Here is a 16,377-nt window from a genome sequence, read left to right on the forward strand (position 1 = left end):
ATTTCATCAAGGTTAAATCAACCAAATACAATAATACAGAGATTTTATGTTAATCAATTAATAAACAATTTCATTGTGAAAATGATCAGTAAAAGATTGTACGTAAAATATAAATACCACAAATCAAATAAGTATCATCACTAAAATACATATACTAATTATATGCAATCCGGTGCTTTACAATATAATAATTTAAAGAACAGAATAGATGTAACAACAGAACAGGTGACATAGCGCAGCAATAAACACAAAAAGTTCAAGCTAAATAACAAATACCAAATATTGGGAAAATAGCTGAGGGCATAGTTTTAGGTAGTGACACCATCATTGAGTTGTAAAAACATTACATTTGAGAGGGGTCTAATGGTTAAGTATAGTTGTGCTCTAGAGAAGTTCATACTCTCTAATGAAATTAAAATAGGTCCAAGATTTGGTAAGCTATCAGAATTGTGTGTTCAGAAGTGTCAAAGGCTGCACTAAATCTAAATGAACTAAAAATGACATTTGACAATAACAAGATAAAAAATCTTCTAATTTGCCCATACAATGCATGTCCTTTTTTTGTCTTTTAATAACCATTTAAAGTAGTCAATTTCAAAAGTAATTCATTCATTTATATCGAATTTTTTCCTGTTTCTTAAATTAAGTCTGAACCCAATGAAGCGTTGAGAGGTCTGACTGGTGATGTTCAGACTCCTGAGTGATTCTCTGCTGAAACTTTTGTAAACAGGCTGTCGTCTCTGCACAAAGGTAATTGACAGTATGTGTTATCCTGCTATCATATATATATATTTAGAAACATATTTTACATCTTTTTAAAATTACCCTGATCTAAGATGTCTGGATCCTCAGGGATGTTGGGTACAGTAGAAGTTATGCAAATATCCTCACATTTTCTTCAGTCCATTGAAGAAAGATTTTACACTAAAATGTTACATTTTGGTGGACTTTAAGTTGTTGTTGTAACTTGAAATGTTGCTATTCGTGTGATTAACAGTTTGATATGGTCTGAATGTACAGAACCTAAAGTTAACCATGTGTAAATGTGTGAATTCAAAGTGAGTCTTCTACTTAGAATTACTCATCTTCCAGTGTAGTCAGATACTGGTTTAAATTTCAGTTGTAATCATTTTGTTCTTCTCATCACTTCTTCTTACTGTTGCAACCACTTCACAATTCATTTATTTTTTAATGGTCAAACTGTCCTGTGGGTACAAATGGCAAAGATTGTAAACACTGATGACTTTAAAAATAACAAGGGCTTCGTTTCATTGAAGTTCAAACACTGTTATGGTTGTGTGTTTGGACAAATATCCCAAAAGGTTAAAATGTTAGTGAGATGGACTGCAAGATTATAAGTTTCTTATGTTTTTGGTGGCATTTAAAGTTCACTGCATCCTATCTCAAAATAACAGCGCCCAGACTGAAATGAAAAGTACATGAGTCAAAACCAGGAATAAAAAAATTTAGACCTTTATTTTCAGATTGAGACAGAACGTTTTAGAAAGTGACAGACAGCATTATGGAATGAGGAAACAATGGCGAATGAAAAGAAAACCACAGGGTGTTTTTCAAGGAGCTGAGGCCGGTGCGGGTTTGGTGACGTGCTTGACTTTCATGGTGATTGACTTGGAGATGAGGTTGTTGCCAAGGGTAGCAGTGACCAGGTACCCGGCCATGATTGGGCAGCTGCTGAAGTGACGTTGAGCCAGCATGTGTTTGTGCTCAATCCCTTGGATGAACTCTGCCTCGTATGTCTGACCACACGCACACACACACGCACACACACACGCACACACACACACGCACACACACACACACACATACACAAAGTGCAACAGCTGGAGTTAAAATAGCATTACCAGATGGTTTCACTGTTTGCTCAGACAAACATAATAAAAACCCTCCAAACAGTGCCACAGAGGCTGAGAGATGAGTCTACATTTGTGAAGTGAGTGTAAATGTTTCTTGAGACCAACCTTGTGAACGTCTTGAACCTCCAGGTGAGCTGACGTCTCTTCTTTGGACAGAAGGATGCAGTTCCAGGGGCTCCAGTCTCTTTTATGGTCCCAGCGGGTAAACACCAGGTGGTACAGTTCACTACTGGTTTGGAGGGCGGAGCAGGACGACCAGACCACCTCCACCAGGTACTGTAAGTCCTCCACCTGTGAAGATACACACACATAGGTTACAGAGTTGGTCTATCCACATTATAATAAGTGTGCGGAGATAAAAAATGATCTGCTAAAGCACTAACTAAAAGAGTGAGATCAATCATCACTCAAAGGTACATATTTAAGACGACCTGAAGCAAGAAGGGGATCTTGGCGTCGTCACTGAGCCGCTGCTCATTGTCTCTCAGCCTCATCAGCATATTTTTATAGCAGGAGAGATCATCACGGGCTCCAGATACGTTGTTTAGCCTGGCACAGTCTCGGCACTGACCACTCAGATTGGACCTGGCAGCCGGGCTGAATTTTGCAGAGATTCGGTAGCAACGACAGCTGCGACAGAGGAACAGGTCGTTCTTCATCTGGGAGGGATTCTGAGGAACCTGGGATTGATTTTAGATTGTATTTAGATTGTGTATTTATACTCAATTTATATTTAGGGGTGTCCAAAGCATGATCTCACACCAGCAGGGGTCTCTACTGACCTTGAGCAGTTTTGCCACTTCAGGATTAAATGCTGGTGTTCTGATGTATTGGAGGAACAGAGTGGTGATCCTCTTCCTTAGCCCCTCTAGATTGTGTTTTTTAACACCCAAAGTCATCAGGTTCACTTCCCTGTCAATCAAATCCACGATGTCCTTGGTCAGCTGACACTCGTGCTCCTGCACATTAAGGACATGAAAAAACAAGAGCTGAAGTACAGGGATTTCCAACAGGCCATTACAAAACCAAAGCAATAAAAGACAGTGTAAGCGCACAGTAAGAGCACAAGCAGGGTGTATTTAAGTGCAAGTGCAGGGTTTTGAGGGAAAACATCACAAAATTGGAATGTGAAATCAATAAGTCCTGCTCTCAAACTGAAAAACCATGCTCTTGAAGAAAGATTGGGAAAAACTCTTAGAGTCAGGCATCCAGCCCAATTAATGTTCTCTTATTAATTTGAGCTCAGAGTCTGTACTGCAGTAGTTTGTGTCAGCCCCTCATTGTGGGCTTTCCTCCAGAAGGCACAGGTGTAATGTTGGTTGTTGAACAGCAGAGTCTGTGGTACCTTGACGGTGTGTTTGAGTGTCATCAGGACTTGCAGTCTCTGCTCCTCGCTCACAGCGGGCAGGTTGACGTTGTTGTACAGTTCTTGCAGCGCTCTGGCTCTGATGGTAAATTGACTGTCCATCTCGATTAGTCGACCGTCTGCCGCTAGCCACTGATGAGGAGCCCCTGACTGAAAAGCACAACTGTTGATTGTACTGACAATATCACTAATAATATAGCTTGTGTCAAAACTGCAACTACTTCTGCTACAGCTACTGAAGATACCATTACTATCATTATCATTACTGTTTGGTTGGCTTGTGCTGATGCTTGTTGCAGCTTTCTTTTGTGAAAGGTTTCTCTTCTGACACTGCAGTAATTGAGCTGACCTGCTGCACAAAGGCTGTTCAGCTGTTTATTCAAAGTTCAGTGAAAAACTGGAAAAGCTGTTGTTGTGATTGAAAATGTCACCTGCTATGATGATAAGTACCAGCACCCGCTGCTACAATGTGCTGGTCGCTTTATTGAACGATTTACTTGTCCAAATCCCACCAAATTTGACACTGCACTTCTATGGGCCCTTGCAGATGAATGTTATTTGTTCCACAGACAGAAGAAGATTTCTGGATGCAGTAGAGAGACAATAATGTCATTTATTGGTGATTACTGCTACTGTACTACTACTGGCATTCACTACTTGGGCTGCTCCTCCTATTTTTCTCCTGATACAATTGCTAACAGTCTGTGACTACTTGTCTTATAATTCAATTTGTGATAGTGTTAGTAAGCCAGAACTACTTCTGGTACTGGTATTACTACATTTTTTACTACTAGTAACTGCACTGAAATGCTTCTACTCCTTCTCTCACTCCTTATATTTTACAACGTCTTATATTTCTCCAACTACACACAATGCAAATTTCTGAAATTCTATGTTGCAAAATGTATTAATGTAGAAATAAAAGTTGTTTTTCTGCTTTTTGCTTTAAATCTTAATCAAAATTTGCATATCTTAACCAGAGGACAGTGGCCATCCTACTCTACAAGCCATACCCCCCCCCAAATTAAGTATCTTAATTTCAATATTTAATATTTTACTCATTTTAGTTGAACGACACTCAGAAAGTGAAACAAAGATTTGAGTGCATATCTAACTACACATAAAAACTTCTCTAGTTTGATTGAAATAGTCAAGACGGGAGGAAAAGAGCAGTGACCTCTGACCTTGTTCAGGAATTCCCTGATGGTTCTGTCATAGTTGTTTTCCTGGACGGCGACATGATGGCGTCCGATGGCTGCGATGAGGTGGGTCTCCTTGTCCAGCAGCAAGCAGAGAGCTGCCTTCCTCTCAGCACCTTGCATGGACGAATTGATCTTCTGCTCCTCCTCAGACCTCCACTCTGAAACACACATGTGCACACACACACACACACACACACACACACACACACACACACACACACACACACACACACACACACACACACACACACACACACACACACACACAAGCACACAAAACACAACATTCTTCATTAACATCACTTTCTCCCACCTCACACACAGTGCATCCTCCCTTTTCCCCACGTACTCTCCAGGGCGTGGTACAGAAGATTTAAGTCTTCCTTCCTCTGTGGGTTCATCCAGCGTCGTTGGCGGTCTATCAGCTGCTCCTCCTTCTCCTCTGTCCGCCTCCTCTCCTGCAGCTCCAGCCAGTCCAGTCGCAATTTCCGCCCCCTCCTCAGCTGGTCCACTACCTTCCAGGCCATCCAGCGCCGAACGTACGACTGCAGACAGATCACCTGTGTGGGTGACGGAAAGGGAGTCATGACATGAACCACATGAAACTTCACCACCAGATGACACTAAATCCTGAACACTGAGCCTTTAAGCGTCACATATTCATTATTAAAATGTATATCTACATTTTCATTGAATGTGTGTAAAGTGCACATACTATGGATTCATATTTTTGTAGGACTGTTATGTGTTACTTTACTACCTCAAATCTACAATTCATGCAAAAAATAAAAAAAATAATCGGACCCTTGAAACTGACTTGAAAAAGATTATTTATGTAGTGGGCAGCTGTGGCTCGGGAGGTCAGTGGTTTGAGTTCTGCTTGCTGAAGTGTCCTTGGGTAAGATACTGAATCCCTGATTGCCCCTGATATCTGTGCCAGCAGTATGTGATTGATGTATGATGCACTGTATGACTGTGTATGTAAAAGGGTGATTGGCAAAACTGTTCTGTAAGGAGCTGAGAGGTCATCAAGTCTAGAAAAGCTCTATATTATTATAGACCATTTACCATTTTTACAAAGATGTGAACATTGAATTTCCGACTCAACCTTCATGATTAGACTGTGCAAACTCTGTATTTATCCACATTAAAATCAGTGTGGAGGTGGGAAATCATTTTAACATAACGAATCATTTTTATGTGAAAATGACTGAAGGTTGAAAAAAACCTTTACCCTCAAATGGTCAACTTTTACAGAGCTAAGGAAAGTAGCTTTATTTCTGATTTAGTTTGTGTCACATCAGTGTATGTCTGTTAGGTTTGTGTTTGTCATTGGGATCAAGACATTTCCAAGAATTACCTTATGTAACCACCAGACGGGGGTGGGAACTAATAATGTACAAACACTTTGTAACTGTACTTAATTAGATTTTGTAGTTATTTGTACTCTGTACATTTCAGCACAAATATCTATACTTTCTACTCATTATATTTTCAAAGCAAGCTTGTTAATTTTATTTTAAGGCCTTTTGGGGAATTCATTATTTTACATTTACTTGAATAAAGAGGTTGAATCAGTGCTTTTACTTTTACAGGTGTCATCTATGAAGCAAGTATAATTACTTCTACTCAAGTAAATAATGTGTGTACTTTTAATAATAATAATATTTATTTATTTGTATAGAAATTATTTAAACAAGTTTACAAAGTGCTTCACACAAAAGTCCAAGACAAAATTAAGATTTGATTGTAACATCTGCTGCCGAAACTAAAACAGGACTAGATTTATATATTTTGCTCTAGTGGCAGTGACAGGAATTGCTTGTCCATTTTCTACAAAAGTTTAGTCCAGAACATGGTATCTCTAAATCAATAGTACTGAATACTCATGACGATGTACAGGAGGAAACATTTCTCACAATTTCCATGCTCTTTTTTCTCCATTATGTGGAAAATAAAACACAATGTATTATGTATAAAACCTACAGCTCTCAGTCTCTCATTGTGCATCTCAGCAGCAGTGATGTAGTTGCCAGGGGTGACCAGCTTGTCGTTGGTACAGGAGACGTAGCAGCCGATCCCACTCATCTGGGTTGAGACACTGACTGGACACTGCTGTACCCGAGAACTCAGCTCCGCTGTCTTGACAGAGAGAAAGAAACACACAAGAAAGATGAGTTTCATCTAATACAGGTAACCATTGCAGGTAAAAACATTTTAAATTCTCACCATGTAAAACTGTGGAAATATTGATTGAATCTTGTGGTTTGGCCTGAGGAGAGATTAACTGTCTTCCTTGCAAACAGACTTCAATGGAAGCTGCTGATATGGATGAGCGGTGTAATGCAGGGAAGCAGGGCGGCGGTGAGCAGCCTGAGGCCAGAGATTAGGTCAAAGGCTTCAGGCTGTTAATTAAGGTTCACTGCAGACGAGCTCCTGGGTAACATTTAGCATTTTTCAGGCCTGTGGCACAGATTGATGATGCTTGAATAACACGATAAAAGCAGTATGGAGTTAGTCGAATATTTAATTATCGATGACCTTTTAAAGTCTCATCTCAGAAAGGAAGAGTGTATGTTACATGCACTAGGCTGATTGATAAGGGATAGGGTTAAGTGCCACTTTATAACATTGCTAGGATACAAAAACTGCTAAAAAGTAAAATAAATCTCAGTAAGCAGAGATTCATTGACATGTGTCCAACTGTGATCAACATAAACCTCTTGTGTTTGAATCGTCAGAGTAAATGGGAAAAACTGAGCAGAGTCCCCCCCCCCACAAATAAATAAATAAAATTAAAGGTCAGGGAGGGCTGGATTTGAGCGATCTACATACATAATCTAAAGACGTCCGGATTCTCTTTCACCAGTTTGACTGCAGAAGAGGGATCCCGTGCCAGGTGCAAGGTCCACAAAGGTTCATTGGTATTTTGAGAGTAAGATGGGATAAAAAGATGCTGCACACTTAAATGTGTTTTTTAGGCTGCAAACTAAATAACATGACTGTTCTCTGATGAAACACTTTAATGCTGATTTTAATATCTCATTAATTAACTAATTTATTTTAATACATTTATGAGTTGAGTTGATTGTGTCCAGAGTTTGAAACTGTCTTGGATCTTTCAGGGCCAATGCTTATGTACAGTCACTTGTGTTGGACGTCTCTACATCATGACATATATTTGAAAATGTTAACACTGTCTGATCAACGATGGGCGGCTCCCCACCACCAGCTAACCACTCGTGAAATGGAATCTTTTTTAAATCAGTTTTGAAACTAAACCCCTAAACCACTGCAACGTCTTCCATTCAGACGTCCCCCATCCTCTCCTGCCCATCCCTATCAAAACGGTGTGTGGGAGAACTGGTGACTGACATAGCCACTTGTATAAGATGCTCAAAGAACTCAGGATCACCAGGCTCCTTAGACTTTTCTAGTCTTGATGACCACTCAAAGGGCTAAACAGTGCAGTTTTTTACCATTCATCTATTCACACAATACATTCATGAAGTCCATATATGACCGGCACTTTTTTTCTATGAGGGGGAATATGGGGTTCAGTATTTTGCCCAAGGACACTTCGGCATGCAGATGAGGAAGACTGGGATTGAGCCATCTAGTTGGAGGGCGATCGCTCTACCCCTGTGCCTTTGTGGTCTGACTGATTGACAAAAAACTGTACAGACGCCCAAATATAAATATATTTTCTCACAGTAATTGTTTTTGTTATGTTTGATGTTTTTGTTCTGTATTTCAGGGTATTTGATTGGGTATTAGAACAATTCTAAGAAAAACATGTAAATGTGACCTGATTTTCTAAAAATTCTAAAATAATTCCTCAAACAACCGTGGTTTGTATTTCATGTGCTGATAAAAAAGAGAAAAGAGAAGAAAGAGAGGAGGCGGCATCATGAGGGCAACAGGCTGCTGTTCTGTGATGTGTAAAGAGAGCAACAAACAGACAGAGGTCTCTGTGGTGTGTGTCTTTGCTGATCTGGAACGAGCCCACCAGCATCATTAGAGAGACAGAGGGTGTATGACAGTGAGATACCTGCAGGAGGGTGAAGGTTAGTTAGTCATACACTACCTCCACATGATGAAGGCACACACACACACACACACACACGCACACACGCACGCACGCACACAAGCACGCACGCACGCACGCACGCACGCACACACATACACACACACACACACACACAAACACAGAGAGCTGGTGTCAAAACAATAAAGAAATACACACGCTTTCTGATTAAATCACCAGGGTTTCATTCCCTGACTAAACTGCAGAGAAATTATTATAACATTATATTTATTTGAATTGTTAATTTTCCTAATTCTGGCATAATGTGTATCTTTGAGGTGGACAAAGGGATTGATAAGAGCCCAGGTGACTTTAAAGATAGAGGGCGCAGCTTTAAAAATAGAGGAAGGAGTAAACAGAGCTTGGAGTAGAACTGCTGCTCCTTCATGTCAAAAGAGGACAGTTAATGATAATCTCATTATAACGCCTCCTATGTGCCTTCCTTTGGAAGATACTGGGAACGACAAACCAGGAGCACTACCGAGGTTAGACCTAGAGCTTGCTGGAGGGACTACATATCCCATCCTACCTGGGAACACCTCAGGATCCCCCAAGAAGAGCAAGAAACCATCCTGTACTAGTTGCCTCTGCCCGAGCCCGAATGAGAAGAAGACAATGAATGGAAGGTCAGGAGACTTAAATAAGTCTTTGATGCTGTGCGAAGGGATGAGAGTAAGATGTGTACAACCCCTCTGCTCTACCACGCTGTCATGCTACCGCCCACTCGTACCATGGTCCATAACGTTTTTACACAGACAGTCAGACCTCATAGTTCCAGCGGCCCTGTTACTGCTATGTATCCAATTAATTCTATTTAAAATTTGCAGATCATTTCTTTGGACTTTTGCGTTCAACAAGTACTGGTTATGATCACATTTTAATTTGGGGTTGAGCTGATTGCCAAGATGTGGGAGACCAGATACTATGACCTACAGGTTGATCACCATCCAATCTTCACACCGTATAACCTCCATTTCGGACAGTAAACCAAAATCAATTGTTTCTCTTCATCCAAAGATATAACTGGCTCTGTGGATTATTCTGATGGAACTAGCTGAAGGGGGTCAGCAGGCAACTCATTAACGTTGGTTACTCTGCCTCCCTCAAATTACCCTTCAAAGATTAGTTCACTCTCCTATGGATTAGTTGCCGCTAACGTTACCACACTTGTCATCTTCCACCATCACCCAAACGATCGCCATTCAATTCCTGTAAATCCCGATTTTCCATATCTATTATTCATTGTCTTTAATATTCAAGTTTTTTCCTTCCTCGTAGTTATTAGTCAATAAATCTCATATTTTTGTATCTTTTGTTGCCTTCTGTGTTCTTTTGAAGTAGAGAATGGATGGAGAATTTATGGCTATCAAAATGACGGACAGATGATAACATGTTTCTTTACAGGTTGAGTGTGGAGGATCTAGTGGCATCTAGTGGTGAGGTTTCAAATTGCAACCCCTTACATACCCCCTTCCCTCACCCTCTTCTGTAGAAACATGTTGGAGCAGCATGACGGACTCTGTGGAAGAGGATCTGCTCCCGCTATAGACAATGAGCGCTAATTTGAATAATTGACTATTATAATTATTATATAACATGTCTGCTAATAGATCCTCCTAAATCCTACCCACTGGAGCTTTTAAATAGATAAAGCAGAATCAAACTAATTACTGTAAAATTAATTCTTGCAGAGGTGTTGCTGTGACCATCCGTCTTGTTCAAGAATCTCATTTCCACATGCTCTGGCTCTCTCTCTGTCTATAATAGGATTGTTTAATTTGCACTTGAGTATCATGTTCTGTCTCATGCCTGAATGTGAATGCAGTTTTGCAGTAATTAGTGACCTTTCAAAACACCACACAAATCACAATTAAGTCTCCCCAGCTGATGTGGCTGTGTTTGGTTTCATGTATTTTTAGTGAGATTTTAACAACATTTTTCTATTTTTACTGCGTATTTCCTTCTTTTAAAGTTTGACACTGGTATTATTAAAAATTGTTTTTTCTCTGAGGCCTTTTCTTTACCTGTGTATCCCGGCTGAAGACGACCACTCTTCTCTCAGGTATCCTCTTGGGCAGGGTCTGGATGGCAGCGTGATGGTACTCCACCCCCGTCAGCCGGTGTCTGTAGCCACCCACGAAGGACTTCTGCTGGCGAGGACGCTGGATCTCCACCACCACCTCCTGGAACCCTCCGTCATCTGGTAGTGTTGTTTGTTAGACTAATTTATTGCTTTAATGATGAAAACCTTTGTATAAACTATCACAAAATGGACTCATTCAGGATACTGGATTTTATGTTGTGATAAACTATGATGTGACCTGCTTCATTTACTGTGAAGTATTGTTGTGTGAAAAGATTGAATTAACATAAAATTTGTCTGGCTGCCACTGATTTGTATCTCAAAAACAAATCAGTGATCATTATTAGTTGTTTTGAGGTCAGTTATTGTGATAAATAATCGAGTAGACGTTTTGATGCAAACTATTAAAGGAAGACTTGGGGACCAAACATTTTGTTAAAGGGCTGGAATTGGCCCATGGGTGACTATTTAACTACCACTGTTGCACAATAATTCAATAAACACACACACACACACACACACACACACACACACACACACACACTTACACAAACACACACACACACACACACACACACACACACACACACACACACACACACACACACACACTTACACAAACACACACACACACACACACACACACAACACACACTCTGTGAAGGACGGTGCAGAGGGTAGGGTATTCGTACCGGTTTGGACTCGGACACTGATGACGTCCGGCATACTGTCATGCTCTGGAGGACGAAGGGGGCGGAGTGGATGAGTGGTCGGGTCGGTGGAGCTCATCTCCAGCCGAGTAGAGCTGTGAGGCCGGACCCCAAGCTCCATCAGGCTCTGCTTGTCCTCCACCGCCCTGCCTAGAAAACAACATCAGACCATCTAGTTACAGATTTAGTAAGAAACCAGACCAAAAAAAAAATACATAAAACATGATAGGAATAAACAAAAGTTTGTAACTGGTATATTAAATTGCAGCTCCTCTATTGGTCATAACAATCTGAGTCAAAGTCTCTGGAAAAACTAGGAGTTGAGTTCACTGACAGTGTACAAGGAGAATTTAGCATCTTTTGAGCATTAAGACTAAGTAACTTTTTTCCATTTGCAGAAACAAAAACTAATGAAAAACATCCATTAGGACGTCCGAACCATTAGGTTCTTCCAGAATGCAGCAGCTCCACTGGTCTTCAACAGTTCACTCACACAACACTGTCCCTTCACTGGTTACCAGTGGCTGCCTGTATTCGCTTCAAGACACTAGTACTTGCATACCGTGTTGCAAATTGATCGCTTTCGATCCCAAAAGAGGGGCTACAAGAGACTTATCGAGTTTTAATCTTATTCTTTTCAATGGCTCTATGCTAAGATTGAAGGCAGAAGAGTAATAGGCTACTTGAGCAGTTTCTTATAAAACTAGACAAAATTGTATATAGATAATAGACAATGAGTGACTTTTTGACTGTAATAAAAGTAATTTAATGCTTTGGAAAATAGTCCACACATGCAAAGAGAAGGTGGTTAAGTTCAATTCTGATCCAAATCCTACCCCATCATATCATCATACTGCTGATAAATTCTCACATTAAGCTACTTTCCCCCATCCCCTAAAATTTAGGGGATTTAGGGGAACATTTAAGAACAGCTCATTGTTCTTTTCTTTCATTTAGGGCCTAAATGAAAGAAAAGAACAATGAGTTGTTCTTTTGAGCGACTCATTGAAAGGAACAGAGCCATAAGATCCAGCTCAGTGTTTTTGTAAAATATTCTGATGTTACAGTGAAATTTGACTCACCCTAACCCTAACCTGTTGGATAGAAAATGTTATCACTTCATCATGTGATCCTCTGTAGATATTTGTGTGAGATGTTCTAATTGTTAGCAGGAGAACTCTTTGAGGTCACAATGAACTTAATAATTTACCTTTTACATGAGCATACAATATACATTGTGACTGACAGCCATGAGATAAACATTTTTGTAAGAGTGCTGGTTCTGGCTCATGGGTGTCTATTTAAATACCACTGCTACAAATTAATTCATTATACACATACACACACGCACACACAGACATATTGGCTGTGTGCTGTCTCCAACAGTTATGTTGTATTAAGTCTCTCTTCCTGTTAGTTTAAGATAAAGGCTGGTAAAGTATTTTTGTAGAATATGATGACGTTTCATGAAGCTGACCTTTGATGCGTTGGATCGAAAATGTCACCACGTCATCATTTTATCCCAACAGACCTTTGTGCTAAATCTTGTCACAGTTAGCATTCTTAGAATTCGTGAGGTCACAGAAAATATAATGTCTTGTGTTTTACCATCAAAATCTAGTCAGTTGTGTCTTGAGTCCAGCTTGTATGACATTTAAAGAAATCCCCAAAAGGTGAGAGGGATACTGCATTGAACAGGAGAGACCGCCAGGTGACTTACCGTCCAAAGAGATCTGCAGCACCTCTACAGGAACCCTGAGCTCTGAGGAGAGGTGACACTTCAGCTCCTGAATGCTGAGACCGATGGCGAACGCCACCGTCATCACATGACCGTCTGGCACCAGCACCACCTTCACTGCAATTGCATACAGAGACATACGTCACAGTCTGTGGCTTGACCTCTGAACTCTCCCAATACCTTTGGGGTTTGGATTCTAATTATATTAGTTTAATGAGATTAACCCAAAGGCCAAACTTTTTATAATGGATTTGTACACTTTAATCTCCAGTGCCCAGCTAATTGTTAAAGCTATTGCAAGATATATTGTCGTGCTGGATGAATCTTCGTCAGTTTACTAATATTGTGGAATTTATCTTCACTAGGGATACACTATCAAATATAAATGAATGAACTGAGGCAGCATCAGGACCAGTGTGATGATGAATGTTTAAGCCTCTTTCTTTTCTTTCTTTTCCTTTTTATCTTGGATGCGTATGATGCATAAGAACTTGCTATTTCAATCACATTTTGTAGGATTTTCCTTTTCTAGAATTGTTTTCCTACACATTCCGTTATGTAGAACCTCATCATTTGTTACCTTGGTAACAACTGCATTTTGTAATATCACCTTCGCCATGCAGGTGAGTTTTCATCACCTTTTGTTTGTTAGTTAGCTTGATTAAACCACAACTACTGGAAAGATTTTCATGACACAATGGTGGAAGGATGCAGTATGGGTTGGGAGAGAATCAATAACAATTTGGTGTGAATCAAGCTCAGGGGCGAATCTACATTTGTTTTGTACTTTCTGTAAGATTGTGACCTGGGACATTTTCAACATTTTAATTTATTTCTTAAAAAATAATTCATGGAACTTGATGACTTTTTTTGTGGACTGATATTTATGAGTGTGTGGAATTTGGTGCAAACCCAAATAAAAATCTGGATTTAGTGAATTTAATGTGGTTTCATATAAGGGGACTGTCCTCTATAATAGAGATAGTAAATCAGAGTCTCACCTTCAGGGTCCTGTTCTCTGAGGCTCTATGAGTATGTGCAGTGTGTAGATGATGGGATCGTGACAGTTGTATCAATATTAAAACAACATGTATTCGTATTGCTAATGATGACAGGTGCGTTGACACATGTATTCATCACAGTTTGCTCAGACGGATCGAACACAGAACAGCGTGCACTCACCTGTGGCCCAGCTGTCAGACTCTTCTCTATCAGTCCCTAGGTGTCTGTCGCCCCCTGGCGGCTCATCTGCGGCTCTTCCACCTGGTAGTGGGCTGGTTTCCGTGATGTTTTCCTCTCGGTCTCCGTCCGCTCTCTGCTCAGACATGGCGAAGTGTTAACTGAACACTTGTCAGCCTCCTCACGACGCTGAAATTGAATAAAGAGTGAGTGACAGGTGACACGGTGACACGGTGAGAAACTGCTGCTCTGCCAGTCAGACTGAGTGTTTCCTGTAATCTTGTGCTTGTTTTATTTCCTTTATTTAACGCGACTTTGACCTTCAGCATCAGGCAGGTTACTGTGTCCCCTAACCTTACCTTAGTTCGACCGCAACGGCCGTAGTTTACACGTCGCCATAGCAACCGCCACTCCCCCTGCTTGCGGACAGGGGCGTAACACAAACATATTTGTGGCCTGTAAATGTTCCATCAACCCCCCCCCCCCAACTCAACAAGCTACTGTCACGCTTTTACCAGTAACCATCTCTTCTCTCAGCTTGACATTATCACTGTTTATAGAATACGACAAACTGTTATCTGTGTCACTCTTTTTTAAAGTCTTCATTATACTCTGAGGATAAAGGTGGAAATCCACCTGACTCGGAGAGGACGTCTCTTTTACTGTATATCATGATAAAAACAGAAATCAAGTAATAAATAACTTGAAAAATAAGCAGCACTATGAAACTGTAAAATCCTATATACATAAGTGCTATCTGCTATCATCCTCTAACTGACTGACAAATCTTGATATCTATTGTCATGGGCAATAATAACTTAAAATAAAATTAAAATACTATCGGAAACTAATTGAGTTGCAAAATTATAGAAAAAGTGCCGGCCAGAGCACTTGTGAACCTGGGACCTAATGCGGCAGCAGAGGAGGTCGGACAGGGACCGGGCGAAACGGCTCCGTGCACCACGTCCACTAATCACACATTATGGTTTACGCCAACATGTGTAGAACACATAATGAATATTTCATGTAAAATTGATTTAAAGTTGTAAAACAAGGCTTACTTCCCGTTGCCAGTAGGTGGCACTTTCATTATCACTACATGCAGTGTCTTAATAGATTGGTTCAGGTCAGGGCTCTGATGAAGCTATTTAGAGCCGATGGGAAAATGTACAGTGGAGTTACAACAACTTCATTTTCAAGCTGATCAGTATGTGGCACTATGACCCTGAGTTAATATTAACATATGGAGCTATTCAGGTCGGGAATCTTATCATAGGTTTTAATAAAATGCACAGTGCAGTTAAAAAACACTTCCTGTTAAAGGTGAATCAGTAAGGGACCCTGAGCAAATATTGACATATGAAGCTGTTCATTACGGGACTCTGATCATAGGTGAGCATTTTGGTGCTGACTGGACATTGCACAGTGGAGTCCTTCTCACAAACAAAAAGCAATAGGGCTTATAAGCGATATCAGACACAAGTCAATTGCTCAACACAGACCTTAACTTAATTTCACAAATATTGTATAATTCTTTTCGTTTATCACTTCATTAGTTTTCCTCCTCTATTAACTCATTATGTATTTTCCGCAAAAGTCCTACTTCCCTTTTCAATTGCATCACCTCTTTTCAAATTGTTGTAAAGAGGTGGTTTTTGTAGACGTTTTCTGGCGTGTTTTTATGTAATATTGGCTACTTTTTTTTTGCATTATCTACAACCACGGATTTTGTTGCTCTTCATGTGTCCCTGTGCCTTACTACTCCTCAAAAGACTCTCATAGTCGTCAAGTGCCTCAAGTGCTTATCTAACTGATTGTACCAATGGTGTTGTGCGTTTTCTCTTACATTGAGTAGCAGGTTGTCTCTCTGCCACCAAAAGAAAATCGCTCTGTCCAAGTTTCCTTGAAGGTCCAGGATAGATTCAATGAGATTGTGTCCTGGGGACTCTTTTTTCCTTCCAGGGATTTATATTATTCTTTAAATTACCATTAAATGGACCATGTCATATTGAGATTGATTATAGTGATACAATGACTGTGGACAGGGTTTGTACTGTTCTTACAGTAATAAGCTGTAGGCTGCAAGCTTTTTACTTTGAAGTTCGGCAGTGCATGCCATTCACTAGCAAATTAATGAT

General features: G+C 40.2%; 1 protein-coding gene across 1 annotated transcript; it reads right to left on the reverse strand.

Annotated features, from left to right (window-relative positions):
- Nucleotides 1-1,571: 1,571 nt before the first annotated feature.
- Nucleotides 1,572-14,387, reverse strand: iqub (IQ motif and ubiquitin domain containing). The gene is made up of 12 exons (XM_061077274.1): nt 14,243-14,387; nt 13,043-13,177; nt 11,305-11,472; nt 10,554-10,729; nt 6,429-6,584; nt 4,792-5,002; nt 4,425-4,600; nt 3,220-3,390; nt 2,657-2,833; nt 2,306-2,554; nt 1,980-2,165; nt 1,572-1,757 (listed from the first exon to the last, which is right to left on the reverse strand). Exons 1-12 carry the CDS (start codon nt 14,385-14,387, stop codon nt 1,572-1,574), a joined length of 2,136 nt encoding a protein of 711 aa, XP_060933257.1.
- Between the last annotated feature and the right edge of the window lie 1,990 nt (nt 14,388-16,377).

Source organism: Limanda limanda, chromosome 8 (assembly GCF_963576545.1).
Source record: "Limanda limanda chromosome 8, fLimLim1.1, whole genome shotgun sequence".
NCBI classification, from domain to species: Eukaryota; Metazoa; Chordata; class Actinopteri; order Pleuronectiformes; family Pleuronectidae; genus Limanda; species Limanda limanda.